The following is a 14,445-nucleotide window of genomic DNA, read 5'->3' as shown; positions in this document are numbered from 1 at the left end:
CACAGTCAAGGAATTACGATGTGACTGGAATAACCGAGACTTGGTGGGATAACTCACATGACTGGAGTACTGTCATGGATGGATATAAACTGTTCAGGAAGGACAGGCAGGGCAGAAAAGGTGGGGGAGTTGCATTGTATGTAAGAGAGCAGTATGACTGTTCAGAGCTCTGGTATGAAACTGCAGAAAAACTTGAGAGTTTCTGAATTAAGTTTAGAAGTGTGAGCAACAAGGGTGATGTCGTGGTGGGAGTCTGCTATAGACCACCAGCCCAGGTGGAGAGGTGGACGAGGCTTTCTTCCGGCAACAAACGGAAGTTACTAGATCGCAGGCCCTGGTTCTCATGGGAGACTTCAATCACCCTGATATCTGCTGGGAGAGCAATACAGCGGTGCACAGACAATCCAGGAAGTGTAGGGGACAATTTCCTGGTGCAAGTGCTGGAGGAAGCAACTAGGGGCAGAGCCCTTCTTGACCTGCTGCTCACAAACCGGGAAGAATTAGTAGGGGAAGCAAAAGTGGATGGGAACCTGGGAGGCAGTGACCATGAGATGGTCGAGTTCAGGATCCTGACACAGGGTAGAAAGGAGAGCAGCAGAATACGGACCCTGGACTTCAGAAAAGCAGACTTTGACAACCTCAGGGAACTGATGGGCAGGATCCCCTGGGAGAATAATATGAGAGGGAAAGGAGTCCAGGAGAGCTGGCTGTATTTTAAAGAATCCTTATTGAGGTTACAGGGACAAACCATCCCAATGTGTAGAAAGAATAGTAAATATGGCAGGTGACAAGCTTGGCTTAACAGTGAAATCCTTGCTGATCTTAAACACAAAAAAGAAGCTTACAAGAAGCGGAAGACTGGACAAATGACCAGGGAAGAGTATAAAAATATTGCTCGGGGATGCAGGAGTGAAATCAGGAAGGCCAAATCACACCTAGAGTTGCAGCTAGCAAGAGATGTTAAGAGTAACAAGAACGGTTTCTTCAGGTATGTTAGCAACAAGAAGAAAGTCAAGGAAAGTGCAGGCCCCTTACTAAATGAGGGAGGCAACTTAGTGACAGAGGATGTGGAAAATGCTAACGTACTCAATGCTTTTTTTGCCTCGGTCTTCACAAACAAGGTCAGCTCCCAGACTGCTGCACTGAGCAGCACAGCATGGGGAGGAGGTGACCAGCCCTCTGTGGAGAAAGAAGTGGTTCGGGACTATTTAGAAAAACTGGACGAGCACAAGTCCACGGGGCCGGATGCGCTGCATCCGAGAGTGCTAAAGGAGTTGGCGGATGTGATTGCAGAGCCATTGGCCATTATCTTTGAAAACTCATGGCGATCGGGGGAAGTCCCGGAAGACTGAAAAAAGGCTAATGTAGTGCCAATCTTTAAAAAAGGGAAGAAGGAGGATCTGGGGAACTACAGGCCAGTCAGCCTCACCTCAGTCCCTGGAAAAATCACGAAGCAGGTCCTCAAGAAATCAATTCTGAATCTAATTGCCTTCTACGATGAGATAACTGGCTCTGTGGATGAGGGGAAAGCAGTGGAGGTGTTCCTTGACTCTAGCAAAGCTTTTGACACAGTCTCCCACAGCATTCTTGCCAGCAAGTTAAAGAAGTATGAGCTGGATGAATGGACTATAAGGTGGATAGAAAGCTGGCTAGATTGTCGGGCTCAACGGGTAGTGATCAATGGCTCCACGTCTAGTTGGCAGCCGGTATCAAGTGGAGTGCCCCAAGGGTCGGTCTTCGGGCTGGTTTTGTTCAATATCTTCATTAATGATCTGGAGGATGGCGTGGACTGCACCCTCAGCAAGTTTGCAGATGACACTAAACTGGGAAGAGAGGTAGATACGCTGGCAGGTAGGGATAGGATACAGAGGGACCTAGACAAATGAGAGGACTGGGCCAAAAGAAATCTGATGAGGTTCAACAAGGACAAGTGCAGAGTCCTGCACTTAGGACGGAAGAATCCCATGCACCGCTACAGACTAGGGACCGAATGGCTCGGCAGCAGTTCTGCAGAAAAGGACCTAGGGGTGACGGTGGACGAGAAGCTGGATATGGAGTCAACAGTATGCCCTTGTTGCCAAGAAGGCCAATGGCATTTTGGGCTGTATAAGCAGGGGCATTGCCAGCAGATTGAGGGACGTGATCATTCCCCTCTGTTCGACATTGGTGAGGCCTCATCTGGAGTACTGTGTCCAGTTTTGGGCCCCACACTACAAGAAGGATGTGAAAAAATTGGAAAATGTCCAGTGGAGGGCAACAAAAATGATTAGGGGACTGGAACACGACTTATGAGGAGAGGCTGAGGGCACTGGGATTGTTTAGTCTGAGGGAGAGAAGAATGAGGGGGGATTTGATAGCTGCTTTCAACTACCTGAAAGGGGATTCCAAAGAGGATGGCTCTAGACTGTTCTCAGTAGTAGCAATGACAGAACAAGGAATAATGGTCTCAAGTTGCAGTGGGGGAGGTTTAGGTTGGATATTAGGAAAAACTTTTTCACTAGGAGGGTGGTGAAGCACTGGAATGCCTTACCTAGGGAGGTGATGGAATCTCCTTCCTTTGAAGTTTTTTAAGGTCAGGCTTGACAAAGCCCTGGCTGGAATACTTTAGTTGGGGATTGGTCCTGCTTTGAGCAGTGAGTTGGACTAGATGACCTCCTGAGGTCCCTGCCACCCTGATATTCTATGATTCTGTGACTGACATGAATGATTGGGTTAACTGTCAGAAATGTAATTATGGTCAACCAGAATACCACACATGAACAACCAGAACCCTAAAATTGGTCTCCTGGAATACCAAATATAAATAGGGATCTGAGACTTGATCAGATATGGTCCCAGATGTATGTGGATGGAATGAAAAAAGGCGCTGAAAGGGTTGTCAAACCCATCTCTATTGGGACACTGGGATAATGGCATGGGCAGTCAGGCAGGAAGCCTGGCCCAGCAATTTCCTCTTGTAGTGTGCTCCACTGTTTCTTCTATCTTTGGTTCTAATGGTCTCCATAAGATTGCAATTATGCACAATGTAAGATTATAAGTAATGCACTTTACTGTACTTAATCTTATTCTTCTACTTAACGTGTATTGATTTTTCTACGGTTTCAATAATATCTGTATTAACTAAAGCTTAAAGTTTCTGTGTGTGTTTCACCTTCTTAATTAACTCTAAGTAACCACCTAAATAAAGAACTTGTTTTTTGTGAAAGGTGTACTTTAAACCTTAGATTAATACCAGGCTACACAGTCAACCAATCAGTGTTGTTACATGCAAGGTGTATTTATAAAGAACTCCAGCACCAATGCAGGAAGAGATTTCACAAGACAGATTTAAATTATATGGTTAGGAAACTTTCGAGATGCTCTTTATATAAATACATGCCATGGAATTTTAAAAGATTACCGACCCCAAAATGGCAATGGATTTCACAGATTATAGTCCATCTGACTCATAGCCAAAGGTGGTAGAGAAAGAACTGAGGAAGGGTTGGTTGCACAGTGCTAGTGAACCGCCTGAAGCGGTGCGAGATGGGGACTGCGCATGTGAGACCCAACCGGGCACTGCTACCATAAATCTCTGATTAAAAGCGCAGGGATACACGAACACCTAAAATGGAGCGTCCACAGGGACATCACTCAAAGCAGAACTTATGCCTCTGGCTTGGGAACCAGCCATGTTATTCAGTAGGTAACTTACCCGTTATTCTCTTTTTCTCTCCCAAGTCTATTTCCAACCACTCCCGGTGGCTGCTATGGTTGGAAGCCCATGAAATCCCTTGGACTTGAAGCCAGGCCTTGTCAGGAGACCACTGAACACTTTCCCCAATTTCACTGGTCTCTTCCCAAGAGGACGATGCTGTAATATGGCTGTTGGGGATGAATCCATCTTCCAGACTCAAGGATTTATTGCAACCTAGAAGGAATTCCGATACAGAGAGAGATGGAAGAGTCAACTTGCATTTTCCCAGCATATCCCACCAAGGCCACCCACAACAACCAGCTCATATAATTCTCCTTCCTGCTGTTTCTCCCTCCTGTGCTGCCATCCGTTAGGCATAATGTTTGCAGCAGGCAATCCAGTATCAGATTACTATGTTCCCACTCCTTCACCCAGTCTCAGTCCCACCTCCCTCAGAATGGAAGTGGAACTCCATTCATGTACCAGCACCATAGATATAATATTATCACATCATGGCTTCTCAACCACATGCATTTGTGTTCTTCCTGGCTTTCATAGATTCATAGATATTTAGGCCAGAAGGGACCATTATGATCATCTAGTCTGACCTCCTGCACAATGCAGGCCACAGAATTTCACCCACCACTCCTAAAAAAGACCTCACACCTATATCTGTGCTATTGAAGTCCTCAAATTGTAGTTTGAAGACCTCAAGGAGCAGAGAATCCTCCAGCAAGTGACCCGTGCCCCATGCTACAGAGGAAGGCGAAAAACCTCCAGGGCCTTCCAATCTGCCCTGGAGGAAAATTCCTTCCCGACCCCAAATATGGCGATCAGCTAAACCCTGAGCATATGGGCAAGATTCATCAGCCAGATACTACAGAAAATTCTTTCCCGGGTAACTTGGATCTTACCCCATCTAAAAACCCATCACAGGCCATTGGGCCTATTTACCATGAATATTTAATTACCAAAACCATGTTATCCCATCATACCATCTCCTCCATAAACTTATCGAGTTTAATCTTAAAGCAAGATAGATCTTTTGCCCCCACTACTTCCCTCGGAAGGCTATTCCAAAACTTCACTCCTCTGATGGTTAGAAACCTTCGTCTAATTTCTAATCTAAATTTCCTAGTGGCCAGTTTATATCCATTTGTTCTTGTGTCCACATTGGTACTGAGTTTAAATAATTCCTCTCCCTCTCTGGTATTTATCCCTCTGATATATTTATAGAGAGCAATCATATCTCCCCTCAACCTTCTTTTAGTTAGGCTAAACAAGCCAAGCTCCCTGAGTCTCCTTTCATAAGACAAGTTTTCCATTCCTCGGATCATCCTAGTAGCCCTTCTCTGTACCTGTTCCAGTTTGAATTCATCCTTCTTAAACATGGGAGACCAGAACTGCACACAGTATTCCAGGTGAGGTCTCACCAGTGCCTTATATAACGGTACTAAAACCTCCTTATCCCTACTGGAAATACCTCTCCTGATGCATCCCAAGACGACATTAGCTTTTTTCACAGCCATATCACATTGGCAGCTCATAGTCATCCTATGATCAACCAATACTCCAAGGTCCTTTTCCTTTGTCTCTTCCCCAATCACAAGCTATAGTTGTAATACACTGGCAGGAAGTTACTCTCCTCAAAGCCACCACGTTCTATGTAGTTTCACATTTTTCAGGTTATTTTAGCTTTTACAGGGAAAAAAATTGCAAGACTTGAATATCTAAAATAAAGGTATTTTTCTTACCATTTGAGGTAAACACAAACCGCTTGTCTGAGAGTGAGCCACTGTAAGAAAACAAAGGGGTGGCGGGAATGACCAGAAAGAGTTATTGAACATGTCAGGAGCTGCTCATACAAACTAGACCAAGATCAGTATATTCACTTTGGGGTGAGAGTATTCTGTATCTAACAATCTCTCAGACCTGATAGACAATCTTCAACATCTTGCTATTCATCCACCTCTTGTCAGGGCACTCCTGTTTTTGCCATGGTCTCATAATGACAAAACTTAGACCATCCTTTACAGGTTCTGGCATATAGAAATTCTTTAAAATGATTCACCCCTCCCCCAACCCAGACTATCATCCTCAAAACACATTTCCCCTTAAGCATCTCCACTACGCAGAACCTACGGTACTTTGGGGCACTTTTATGCTAACCCAATTTCCCCATCTGCTACTGAAAAGCCACCAAAGCAACAGAAAAGCCACCAAAACCATCATAAAGTGCCAAAATGCCGAGTTAACAGGAGCTCTGTATCTAGCCACCATGCACTGCTCAAACAATAAGCCCAATTTTCCTCTCACACGAATGTAAACCAAGAGTAACTCAACTGAAATCAATGGAGTTACACGGATGTAAATCCAATTTAAGTGCAAGGATAATCAGACCCAGTGAGTTAAACTTAGTTTTAACTGAATCACACTTTAGTCTGGTCTTTAAATGTGGCCAAATGATACCACAAACGGGTTAAAAATAAACACTCATGCTCTATCAGGGCTAAAAAATGAGGTTTTAATCTGGTTATAACATGGCTCTGCCATAAGCAAGTTCAACTAAAGTTTTTAAAATGTCTCTTGTCTCTGAAGACAGAGCCAAATTTGTTGTCTTCTCTCCCCACTTCCCCCACCCATGGAGTTATTTTAATATAGGACATTAAACAAAAGATAATCCTGCCTCACTCCACAAAACCTCACATAATAGTGCAGAACAGTAAAATAGCAAAGCTTTAAAAAGTGACAACGAATTATGGGTGCCCATCAAAATGCACCTTAAAGGGGCCTGATGTTCAGAGGGATGGGTGCTTGGACTTCCTAAAAATCTGTTCCCTGAAAGATTTTGCCAGTTAGGCAACCAAAAATCAGTAGTTCAGTGTTGCCCAAACTTTTCCTGTCCTGCCCCTCCCCTCCCCCCAGTATCTGTCTGCGCTCCCCCTCCATTACTGCACAGTTGACTCAGCGGAGGAGCTTGGGCTGAAGGCAGAGCTTGGGGGTGAACTGGGGATGAGGGAGGAGCTGAAGCTAAAGGCTGGCCTGGGAGCAGAGAGGGAATGAGGACAGAGTTGGGCTGGAGCAGGGGCTCTCCCTCCCTGACCATGCCCAGCCCTCCCCCAAAATGTTCCTCTGCACTCTTTTGGGGGGGTGAACCCCACAGTTTGAGGTCTGCACTAGTCCCTTTGGAAAATCTTGGGCAGTATATTATGCTTTAAAGTAACTTCTGTACTGAAATGACAACAGAACTCCCTTCCAGGTTGCTTTTTCACAGTCATCCAGGATAGTTTGTCCTCAACTCTAGTTTGCGGGCTAATAGTGGCCCACAGAATTAAGTATTTTGAGAACCAAGCTGTAGCAAACTGGGAATAGGAAGGGAAGGGTAGCCACGTGAGAAGACCAGTCGAAGTACCACTTCCCTTCACCACTTTCTAGATAGGGAATATTGGTGATTGCAGAAAAACCATGACTTTCAGAAACAGAGACTGTACAGAGGGAGTTGATTTATTTGGGGGTTCAGGTGAGTCAAAGCAGCAAGAGAAACTGGTAGTCCTCTAGGGCATTTCTCACAGGCTATCGTATGGGCTCTGTATGCTCTATGTCAGAATTTTACATTACTTCCAAATGCATATTAAGGCAAAAGCATGTTTGCTTATTTATTAAATACAAAGTGGTCCACTGTCAAAAGCATGGCTCACAAAGCCTGTCAAATCAATGAATTATAAATACTCCTAGAGCAATGTTTACAAAGGTATCTCTTACAAAGTCTTTTTCTTTTTGCATCAAAGAAAGGCACTGAAACTGTCTAAAATAGATGCCTCTATTTCTAAAATATTTTCAAGTTTAAGAAGCTTTTACATTTTGCAGGTCATTAAAAATGGGCTAATTACTGTAATTCATCATTTTTCCATATTGTGATAGGTAACATTTCACACATAACATTCACTTTCTCACATAACATAACAGTCAGTAAGGCACGACTATAAAGCTCCCCATTTCCTTATTAATCTTAAGAGTTCTGTTGAGCAGACAGTGAGAGCTATAAAGCTCTACAAAAGAATCCACTTGTGACAATACTTGTGCAAAGAAAGATTCTCTGTTGCACTACGTTTACTATTAAAGTCCTCTTTTGAATATAGAGTCCACCTTGAGGAGATTTTGTAAACAATGCTGTTGTAATCCAAATCTTAATCTGTACAATTCCTAAACAATTATCTCTATTTTCAAAGACAGAAAAATACTTTCATGTGCAGATGTAAGCCCAGAGTCCCTCACGGGTAAGAGCCCTTTGTTTTTGGTTTTTATTTTGTTTAAACATTTCCTGGGAATTTATCAGCATTTATTTAAAAAAAAAAATTAGCAATGGGTGAAAAATCTGTGAAAACCAAACATGAAAAGCCTCTGGGTGTGGAATTGGAGGGTACCTGGTAGTCACCAGAGGCAGTGGGTTGGCAGGGGGTGATAGGAACCCTGTTTCCTGTGGGGCCTGTTGCTGTAGCAGTCTTGGTTGCTGGAACCTGGCTCCTGACCCATCTTGCTCCTCCACAATGCAGCAGCAGTAACTGCCAACTGGTAATTACCCTTCTCTGCATAGGCACGCTGTGCCATCCAGCAGGGACTTCGAGAATGGAGCCAGGGCTGGCGAATTCCAGCACTTGCAAAATTCGGGTTAAAAACCCAACCACACTTGCTCTTTTCAAAATCTGGGAATTTTGGGAGGGAAATTCTGTAAAAACTGAAGACAAAGGGCCTTACTCATAGGCCAGCTCGGGTGACAAAGTAAAAGCTGATACATTTGCACTTAAGATGTCAGAAATGCCTGATAAATCTGAGCTGTGGCCACTGTATCTTCATTATACAATACATGTGTCTAGATCATGGAAACTGCAAATCACAGATAACATAGGATAAAAAATGAAGCCAGAGGTGCCAAGGTCAGTTCTGGGGAGCTGGTAAATGAGCAATTCATAACTTAACCATCAAATTATAATACAGCCACATTTATGGGCTCAATGCACACAAGCAGAAGTAGCTTTTGATGAGGTCAACTTCTGCTAGAGTCACTAAATGAAATAGATCTTTAATACTGAAATCCACTGTAAATGAGATTTTAAAAAAGTATAGAAAGCCTTTAAATAAAGGGGTATTTGAAGCTCATAAAATACTATTGTTTAGGTGCCAAAGAGTTATCCTTTCCAGCGCTGACAGTTCTGAGGAGTTTTAGTTATAGCGTGTGTGTTGCGAGAACAGAATAGCTATTCAGTGTTTGAAATACATATTACAAAACCCTTTTAAAAACTTAAAATACAGAAACAGTGTTTTTTCCTACTAATTTTGTCTTTTATCTTTCTGGCAAACACTCACTTCACTCATGTTTTGAAATAAGATCAAATTATTCCCCTCTCACCTCCCCATTTAGTTGTACACGGACGTGCCACACTGGTCAGACCAGTGGTCAATCTAATCCTGTATCTTGATCCCAACAGCAGCAAGTACCAGATACTTAAGGGATGGGTTGCATATCTCACAATGGACAGTTACGAAATAACATGCTCATGAGGGAAGTTTCTTCTAATCTTCAGTCCCCAGCCAGTTAGTGGTTGATTTATGCCCAGAAGCATAGGAGTTTATAACCCTGATACATTTTGGATGAAATCCTAGTCCACGGGAGTTTTCCCATTAACTTCAACAGACTACAGATTTCACCTTTGTTTCACTGGATGATCACATGATGTCAGGAGGGCTTGGAAAAAAACTAGGGGGAGTGGGAAACTATAGGTGAAAGAAGAAATAGTCTCCCAGGCACTCAGCTTGCTAGAATGCTTGGGAGAGAGGGCTTCCCTCCCCACCAATAAATACCTCACCCATGTTCCTGATATTTAAATTTTTAAAATATTAATAATCTTCCTGAGTGACACAGACAATTGCTGGAAGTGCTCACTGCACAGTTAGATATTTTAAAAGATTTTATTTTTGCCTCAACTGTAATACATTTAGGGGCAGCAGATAAATGGTAGCTCTAGTGATCTAAAATAGTGCTACAAAAAGCTTGTGAATGTATTTAAAGTTTTCATTTAACTCCCCTACTTCTCAGCACTGCTATTCATTCCTTCAGTCATATTATTTTAATTTTTTTGAGGTTTTTCATTAGTTCATCATTGCTTTTTTAACATATTGACTACTTAAATGTATGATTTTGTCTGCAGAACACCAAAAACTTTGTGTATTTGCAAACCAGGTGATTTGATAAATATGTGAAGAGAGAGAAAGAGTGGCATAATTTAAAATTTCTAGTCATTAATGCACCGAAGACCTGAGATACTATGTCTCTGTATCCCAAAACTAACGCCATTTTACTTAAAGTATCAGCAAATCAAATGACATTGTGTATTACATTTATCTTCCAAAGGTCAACTATTAAGTGATAAGAAAAGCTTATGCTCAAATAAATTGGTTAGTCTCTAAGGTGCCACTAGTACTCCTTTTCTTTTTGCGAATACAGACTAACACGGCTGCTACTCTGAAACCTGTTATTAAGTGATAAACACTTAAACACTTCCAGTTTTTTCCCTTCTGAAAGAAGAAGAGCTGACAGTGTCCCACACGCTTCCTCTCTGATGTGGTGGGTTAATTATGCCTCCAGGGTTACTTTCAAATACAGAATAAAAAGACAAACTACTGTGACACTTACTCCTGTGAAAGGATGCCATTGGCCAGGATGCCTTTGTATCGACTTACTCCTTTCTGCTGAATCACATTGATCTGGCCACCCAGCTCATCTGCAACAACACCTGAGTGTATGGCTGATTTGCACAATAAGGAGGTCTGGAATGCAGAAACCAGAACTCAAACAAAAGGTTAAGTTTGGCAAGTTACTAAAACTTTCAAGCTCAACCCACCATTACTTCTCTCATAAGAAGTCACAGATCTTCAAAATCATAAAATCCTCTGAAGATTTAAGGTGAATATAAAGAAGGAAAGTACAGTATTTTTTTTCTGTTTAAAAAACTCTTCCCAAAAATCAAATGCTTATTCAAAAAAAAGTAAATAAAAAAAAAATACTGATTTGCTTGTAGGGAAAGTGCTCCAGAATCACCATCTAACACAACCCTCCCACATACCCCTCCCCAGCAAAAGTCATTTAAAAAGATATGGTCACTGCTATTTGCTGGGTAAAATTAATGTAAAATTACTTCATGGATTCACTTATTCTGCGGAAGCCAGATACACCTATTACTTTGTGCAGGGTGAAGAACTAAGGTCTTGTCTACATTTTTGGCAAAAGTTTCCCATCGCTGATAACATAGTTCAGTTTCACCATTTTTAGCAACACTAGAAGCTCTAACGTAGACTGGCTGCCACTAGCATTTTAAGGACCATGTCAACTATGTGCACTTTAAGCAGAGTTAGATGGCACAGTACTTAAAATGCCAGCAGCTGGCCTACACTACAGCTTCCAATGTTGCTACCACCATTAAAACTGAGCAACTGTTAGCAGTGATGGGAAAATTCTGCAAACTTTTCTGAGTGTAAGCAAGGCCTGAGTGAGGCCATGCTGTTTGTTGCTTTTCATTTCTAATCATCAGGTGTGGTACGCAGAGTGCCCTTTGATACAAGTTGTGGGTAGAATTTCCTTGTTATTTCAGCCAATTTCCCTGTAATTCTCCAAGACAGAGGGGCTGAACAATCAGTGAGTAGTTTGAGGACATGCACTGGCATTTAAAACTCAACTATTGCTCCACTTGTGATGAAGAAAAGTGGAACTTTATGTAAATATGTACTGCAGTATGATCACTTTATAGCGGGATAAACTTAGAGATACTAGAAAGGTGTCATAAAAATCTAAGGATTATATTCTAGAACCATGGGGCAGTCGGTGGTCAAAGCAGGGTGTGGTATAACACAGGCATAAGTGAACCATTCAGACCACTTTCTTCTTTAAACAAAGCACTATTAATATAAGGCCTGATCACAATCCATTGAAGTCGCTAAGGTGCCACAAAGTCAATAATTTAAGAAACTGGTAATTATAAATGGGACAGGTTTAGGAATCATAGAATCTAGAATATCAGGATTGGAAGGGACCTCAGGAGGTCATCTAGTCCAACCCCCTGCTCTAAGCAGGACCAATCCCCAACTAAATCATGAGAAAAATCCCAGGAAATCACTCTGAAATGAAGTAGACATTGGTGTCAAAATCCAGTTCTAACTGAACTGATTTTTTCCCTAGGAGGACAGACTTAAAAAAATGGAAAGATCTGTGATAAGCAGGTATAGCACTGTTCAGGGAGTAACTGAGATCTGGAATTTGGGGTGCACGGATTCTCAAAAGAGAGAGAGGGAATCCTGAGACTGTAGGAATAGTTTAACATGTCATCCAGTACCACTTGGCGGACAAAGAAGGGGAGAGGGAGAACAAAAACCACAGTAGCTAGAAGCCAGAAGCATCTTTTCAGTGCATGGTTTTCTGAGTGACATTACATGTTTCTTGCTCATAAATGGGCGGTTGGCTTGTTTGGTAATATGTAAGTAGTAAAGGTGCCAGTAAATGGGATTACTAATAGAGCTAAAAATGAATGACATTTTTGCTTATTGTGCTAAATAACCATGAATTTTCTAGGGTTGACAACTTCGTAATGTTTAAAAACTGGACACTCAAGCAGGAGTGCCTCTTCCCCCTAAGCCCCGCCCTTGTCCCACCTCTTCCCCCGAGGCCCAGCCCATCGTTTGCTCCTCTTCCCACCTTCCCCCATCACTCACTGCTTTTCCCCCTCTCCTTCCCCCCTCCCCGCGTCAGGAGCTGCAGTTGCCGAATGCAGGTTAGGAGGCGGCTCCAGACGAGTAGGGTCTGGCATGGGTAATTACCTGATGCCTTCCTGCCTCCCCCACCTGCAGTAACCGGACTTTGGGTATCTGGTCAGTAGATCTGATCGGACACCGTCAAGTCCTCTTTTTAACCAGACTTTCCGGTCGAAAACCAGAGATCTGGCAACCCTAGCAATTGCCTTTGTATTCCATCTTTCTAAAGCCCATTCTTTACCCTTCATACTTACATCTCTGTATCCTTCCACTATATTCCCAGAAATATCACCTGCTATGTCTCTGCAACCAGCAGGACAGTATCTGCTGCAGTAAAAGAATAGAAGCGTGTTTAAAACATGGATTGTAATGCCTGCCACACACACACAAAATGCCAACAAACCAAGAAATATTTTTAGAAATGTGTTCTAGCTGAGCATAAATTAGCATGTTTTTAAAAGGCAAATTTGTTCTCAGATTCAAGTTCATTAGCTTACTGCATATAGTAGGACACACAAAGAGCCAAAATAGTAATCATTTAAGTGCATTTTTTTCTCTTTAGTTCTGCTTGTTCTGGAAATATTACGACATAAGGTAACAAACTTTCCAAGCAACTCCAAAAAAAAAAAAAAAAAAAAAAAGCTCAATATTGTTCATGAGCACAGTAAAAATTGGCTTGTGTTCCATTACGATTTCAAAATCTATTGCCAGGTTCACCGACTCAAGAAACTAACCTAGAAACAATTTTAACATATCTTGGGTATGATCCTGGAAGATTCTGAGTGCCCTCAACTCCCAGTGGCATCAGTGGAAGTTCAGGGCTCTCAGCACCTCCAAAGGTTAAGCTCTGTATTTTTAGTTTACCCTGGCACTGCCCACTTATGCCACAAATCAAGATAGTTTGAGCATTGTAGCAGCATCCCCTTGTTTGTTCTGGAAAGTGAAGTCTTGGGGAGATGACTCTTCTGTTACTCACAAATAAGCCACACATAATTACAGCATTATACTGAAAAGGAACGAACGTCTCAAGAAAACACATTCCTGTGGTAAATGCTAGGCTTTTCAAGGCTTTTCAGCATGTTACAAGCAGCAAACAAGATACTTTATCCAGACACAACAATGAACAGGTCAAACAAGACACAGCGAGACAACTGCAGAGCGTAGCGTTGCACTCATATTTACCTGTATTCGTTCTTCACGTGATGGTTTGCTCTCTCCAAACATGTGATTAGATCTGTTAAAAATATTACAACTAGTTATTCCTGACTGCAGAGTACAAAAGTGTAGAGAAAACTTGGCTAAACATGAAATTATATTTTAAAAAGTCTCCAGATATTATTTATGCATTTACATCTTGATAGTTGACATTTTTATTAGCTGGAATGAAAGAGCTATGATATCCTCACACCTTCCCTTCCCCTCTTACCCCTGATTCCATACATAAATCAGATTGTCTGCTACCATTAAAAGTAAACTGCACAGTGAGACTATCACATCATCAGGTGTTCGTGTTAAATGTTAGTCTTCAACAACCTGATACATCATCACCATGTGGTAAATATCTGAGCCTGAGCCCTCTTTTAATAGGACTTTAATGAGAACATGCTCATTTTCTGCTCAGATGAGCCCTATCCCGCAAACAGTCTATGTAGGACTTCGATGGCTGCTCTGGGTGCATGCATTACTACTCTATAACTGTCCCTTGTGTTACTCCTGAGGACATTCTGCGCCAAAAAATTAAAAATTCCATGCCAAAAAAATAAAAATTCTGCACACAATATTTTAAAATTCTGCAAATTTTATTTGTCAAATAAATGTGGAGACTCCAGCATGGCATTGGAGAGCACAGGCCACTGGCTACATGGAGGTGGGAGATCACTGTGCAGCTCCCCCCACACCCCAGGTCACGGACTCATCGGTGAGGCTGCACTCAACCCTGAAACAGTGCAAGGACTGGGCCTGCCCAGAAA

The 14,445-nt window shown here is 42.2% G+C and overlaps 1 protein-coding gene across 5 annotated transcripts in view; it reads right to left on the bottom strand.

Annotated features, from left to right (window-relative positions):
* Positions 1-14,445, bottom strand: part of DCBLD1 (discoidin, CUB and LCCL domain containing 1) — a 92,212-nt gene that overhangs the window by 18,018 nt on the left and 59,749 nt on the right. For all 5 annotated transcript variants that reach the window (XM_084622121.1, XM_084622119.1, XM_084622120.1 and 2 more), the window contains 5 exons: positions 13,658-13,709; positions 12,730-12,802; positions 10,368-10,501; positions 5,431-5,471; positions 3,695-3,910 (listed from right to left, as the gene is read on the bottom strand). In XM_084622121.1, the coding sequence (XP_084478247.1) occupies positions 3,695-3,910; positions 5,431-5,471; positions 10,368-10,501; positions 12,730-12,802; positions 13,658-13,709 (516 nt within the window). The remainder of the gene's footprint in view (positions 1-3,694; positions 3,911-5,430; positions 5,472-10,367; positions 10,502-12,729; positions 12,803-13,657; positions 13,710-14,445) is intronic.

This window comes from Lepidochelys olivacea (genome assembly GCF_965140295.1).
Source record: "Lepidochelys olivacea isolate rLepOli2 genome assembly, chromosome: 3".
Taxonomy (NCBI): Eukaryota; Metazoa; Chordata; order Testudines; family Cheloniidae; genus Lepidochelys; species Lepidochelys olivacea.
The sequence above is the reverse complement of the archived record's forward strand: the minus strand, read 5'-3'. Positions and strand labels throughout refer to the sequence as shown.